This window comes from Sesamum indicum, linkage group LG3, assembly GCF_000512975.1.
Source record: "Sesamum indicum cultivar Zhongzhi No. 13 linkage group LG3, S_indicum_v1.0, whole genome shotgun sequence".
NCBI lineage: Eukaryota > Viridiplantae > Streptophyta > Magnoliopsida > Lamiales > Pedaliaceae > Sesamum > Sesamum indicum.
In genome coordinates, this window is record NC_026147.1 from 3,891,358 (window position 1) to 3,895,918 (window position 4,561).

General features: G+C 29.9%; 1 protein-coding gene across 1 annotated transcript; it reads right to left on the minus strand.

Moving 5' to 3' along the window:
- Positions 3,455 to 4,036, minus strand: LOC105157403 (F-box/WD-40 repeat-containing protein 1-like). The gene has a single exon (XM_011073816.1). The coding sequence runs from the start codon at positions 4,034 to 4,036 to the stop codon at positions 3,455 to 3,457; it is 582 nt and encodes a 193-aa protein (XP_011072118.1).

Consider the following 4,561-nt stretch of genomic DNA (forward strand, 5'->3'; position numbering starts at 1 on the left):
TATATATATATGTCTCCACCTATATCTATCTATCTATGTACATATATATATATATATATGTTCAATATGCCGGGTGAAATATAATTTCAAAATATATAAATAACAATAATCAACATATAATCAATATAAATGTAATCAACACGGTATAAAATTAATGTATTGTTTGTATTAAATATATTTAATCGAAAAATGAGTTTCAAATTATTATAAAACCTGAATTTTATATAAATTAATAGACATCAAATCAAATGTCAAATGACTTTGCTTGTGGAAGGAAGCAATGGCTTGTGGAAGGAAACGAGTTTTCCAAGAAAATTTGCAGCAAAATGTTTATGCTCATCAATGATCTATTTGCATCAATTTTAATAAAATATACATAACTTCTTTTTATATAATTAAAACGGTCCAAAATAATCTGTAAATTGATTATTAAAATATATACATATGAAAATAATGTTGATACTTAAAAAATTTTTAATTTTATATAAATGCAAATAGGTTAAATAAGGGAGTCACCATTTGTATTAAAATATATAAATATAAAAATAATATTGATTTATACAAAAAATTACTATAATTTTATATAAATTAAATACACATCAAATCAAATGTCATTGGATGTGGAAGGAAACGAGTTTTCCAAGAAAATTTGCAGCAAAATGTTTATGCTCATCAATGATCTATTTGCATCAATTTTAATAAAATATACATAACTTCTTTTTATATAATTAAAACGGTCCAAAATAATCTGTAAATTGATTATTAAAATATATACATATAAAAATAATGTTGATACTTAAAATTTTTTTTGATACATATTAAAATATATACATATAAAAATAATTTATTTATATTAAAATATATAAATGAAAGAATGATATAGATTATTACAAAGAATTATAATTTTATATAAATTAAATACACATCAAATCAAATGACAATTGCTTGTGGAAGGAAGCAATGAGAGTTTTTCAAGAAATTTGCAGCAAAATTGTTTATATAATGATGTATTTTGCATCAAATTTTACTAATATGTCCATATTTTTTTGTGTAATTTCCATGCAACCTTCCAATTTAACACCATATATATATAATCACATCAAACTTATTTGTGCACCACTTGAACTACCTTCTTCGACAGAAACTTGCAGCAAATTCCTTCTACTTCTTTGAGCAAAAGTTCATCTAAATTTTTGTTCTCCTTCAATATGGTGATATCCGGATACATATTTCAAGATGTGGTTTTCTATCGTGAATGGTGGACAAGGGAGATGGAGGAACCCCCTACTACACCAAAATGATTGTAATTTTTTTTTTTAATTTGAGGATTTTATTTTTATGCAAGGCATTGATGCTTAATATAGTCCCATTTCACGTCTTCTTTTATGCTTAATAATAAAATTTGTTTGTCTTTTACATGAATCTTGTAAGTATAAAAGATATATTTAGTCTCATTCACGTCTTTTTTTTCTATTAATATATAGAACAGTAATTCATATGACCGAAATAGATATTTTTTTTATAACATTTATATAAAATGACATCACAACAAATTAAATTGAATTATCATTTGATCATTTTTTTTGTTCGATCGAAATTGATATTATTCTTTAATGTAAATAAATTACATGAATTACTAAAAACAAAAGAAACAAAACAAAAGATCCAATTACAGGTGATGTGTATACCAGAAGTTAGTAAACTTTATAAATTGGTGCATTCTTGAGGCCATTTTCCCTTTGATTTCATCTTACAGAACTTAGTAGATATAGTAGATATATAAGTTGCACCATAAACAATTAAACTGTTTCACTTAAAATAAAATTAGAGAAGTTTGCAATAATGAAAATGTCTCCATAGTAATTTGCAACAATAAAAAGTATCAATTTATTTGCATTTGTTTTTCGCCTCATTTCCAAACAGATGGTCTATGATTTATTGAACTAAATAAATTATAATATAAGTCATCTTGACACGGAACAATACTTTCAATTCTCTAAAGTTTTTCATATTGTAATTACATGCCTTTCAATATTTTCCGTTTCACAGTTAATCACTCATATGATTTAAATATCTAATAAAATATTTTTACAATTTTTGATCTCTTTTTTGTTCAATTCATTCTTTTGTTTTTCATCCATATTTTTTGGATTTATTTGCACCATTGAAATTGGGTTTTTCTTACTGGACTATTAATTTATTTTAATTTATTATATAATGATTTAGTTAATTATTCATGACAATTAATTTAGATAAATTTAAATTAATATAAATAGAATTAAAATAATATAAAAAGGAGACAAACATTCAATCAATTAGGTCAACCCTCATAACTAATTTCTGTCACATCAAAAATACATATACCTATATTCAACATTCTCACACCTATATACATACATTTGGAAACAACTAAACCAAACATATTCTCAATTTTCGCACAAAAACCAATAAAGCATTTCCATCCCATTTCCAAAAGTTGGAAATTGAAAATGAAAATAAAAACACAACCAAACCAGCCCCAAGTCTTTTCCAACTATTTGAATTGTGGAGTAGACTTGGACCTTAATTTTATCCGCATGGGTTCTGTATTTTTTCGACATCTTTTTGTGTTTTCTCCCCGTCAGATAAAGAATTCCGACAATTTCAAATCAGAAGCTTAGAATCATAACGAAAGCCATAAGAAACCCACTCAAGGATACATGAGAAACCTCAACAAATTTCCACATGTTCAGTGGAAGATTCCAATGTAGAATACCATGATCATACAAAGCCAAACAATACATGCCATAGCAAGAGCCGACAAGATGCATTTCATGGAAGGATGCAGGGAATGGTGGCACAAGCTCCCGGGGTGGCTCCCAAAATTCAATATTAATGATAGGAAAAATATTATGTAATAAAATAGAGAGACAGTCAATAATGAATTATTCATTATTAAGATTAGCATAAAATCTGTCAAAGTATATCTTCATGAACATCAGACTAGAGATGAACGGCAACGCGACCTTGCAAACATGTTTGAAATGCAAAAGTGACTTAATGGGAAGCCGCACTAAGATGTCGGGAATGAAGTCCAAGTCCAAAACACATTGAGACATGGCTTCCGCAGTCATAGCTTGAGTAAAAAAATTTTTACAACCGTAGATATATGTTCAAGAATCTTCCAACAAGTAGTATAAAATAGACCTTGGTGGAAGATGAAAAAAATATATAGAAAAATAAAGCGATAAACTAATATCTTTTCCAAGTGTCTTCTATCTCTTTTTTTTTTGTTCATCTCGTCAACATCTTTTAATCTATCCCTATTCTCCAAATTTAGGAGAGTTGCATTTTAGCTCTCATATATATTTTAAGGTTTTTTTTTTCATATACATATTTCTAATGTGCATGTACAGATTGTAACATGTACATTTTTTGAGATACAGACAAAATCCACTTCCCTCTCAATGGCCACTCAATTGTAATTATGCCTCCACATCTTTTCCACATTATCATATACCCAAAAATAAATTATTTTCAACTCGCTTTCATCATTTTCGTCATGCACTATTGCCACCAGATCACCATTAAAATCCATAAAACGCACTGTTGTCTCTTTCTCCAAGTTAAGAGAGGAGAGAGACACCGTCTTGAGCAATGATTTGGAGACATCAAACCACACCAAATACATAACAACCTCGTTCTCATCGATGGCCGCAAGCCAATACAGATTCCCATGCAAAATGACATCATTTTTGTTCGGTGACACGTTATATCGAATATCCAAGTCGAGTATTTTCCAACTATTCGAATTAGCGGAGTAGGCTTGGACCCTATTTTTGTCCCCAGGGGTTCTGTATTTTTCCGATATCTTCTTGTGTTTTCTCCCCGTCAAATAAAGGACTATGACAACTTTAAAATTAGAAGCCCTAGAATCATATCCCAAGCCATAAGAAACCCACTCAGGGGATAAATGAGAAACCTCAACAAATTTTCGCATGTTCAGGGCAAGATTCGAAAGTAGAATACCGTCATCATCCAAAGCCAAGCAAGCCATCCATAGCAAGAGCCGACAAGATGCAGTTCTTGGATGGATGCAGGAGAAGGGGGCACAAGCTCCAGGGGTAGCTCCCCAAACTCAATATTAATGACAGAAAATGTATGGTGTAACAAAGGAGATAGGCAGTCAATAATGAATGATTCATTATTAGGATTAGCTCAATACTTGTCAAACTGCATATTCATGAACACCAAACTAGAAATAAACGACAAAGCGACTTTGCAAACATGTTTGAAACGCAAAGGTGACTTAATGGGAAGCCGCACTAAGATGTCGGGAATGACGTCCAGGTCCGAAACACAATGAGACATGACTTCCACAATCATAGCTTGGGCAGGGATGTGTTCTTTCGTCCCTTTCCTTAACCGATGAAAAAGGAGAGAAAATTCAAATATTCGAATCAAAATGAAGGTGATTGTTCATGGGTTGATGCTTATTTGTGTATTGAATTGTGATGCTTGAGTTGCAGAATTTTAAAGGAGATGAAGAGGGATGTGGGAAAGAGAAAGAACAGAGAGCTGG

What these genes read in the sequence shown, in the direction of transcription:
- LOC105157403 (XM_011073816.1), bottom strand. Translation starts at nt 4,036, where the DNA reads ATGGCTTGCTTGGCTTTGGATGATGACGGTATTCTACTTTCGAATCTT.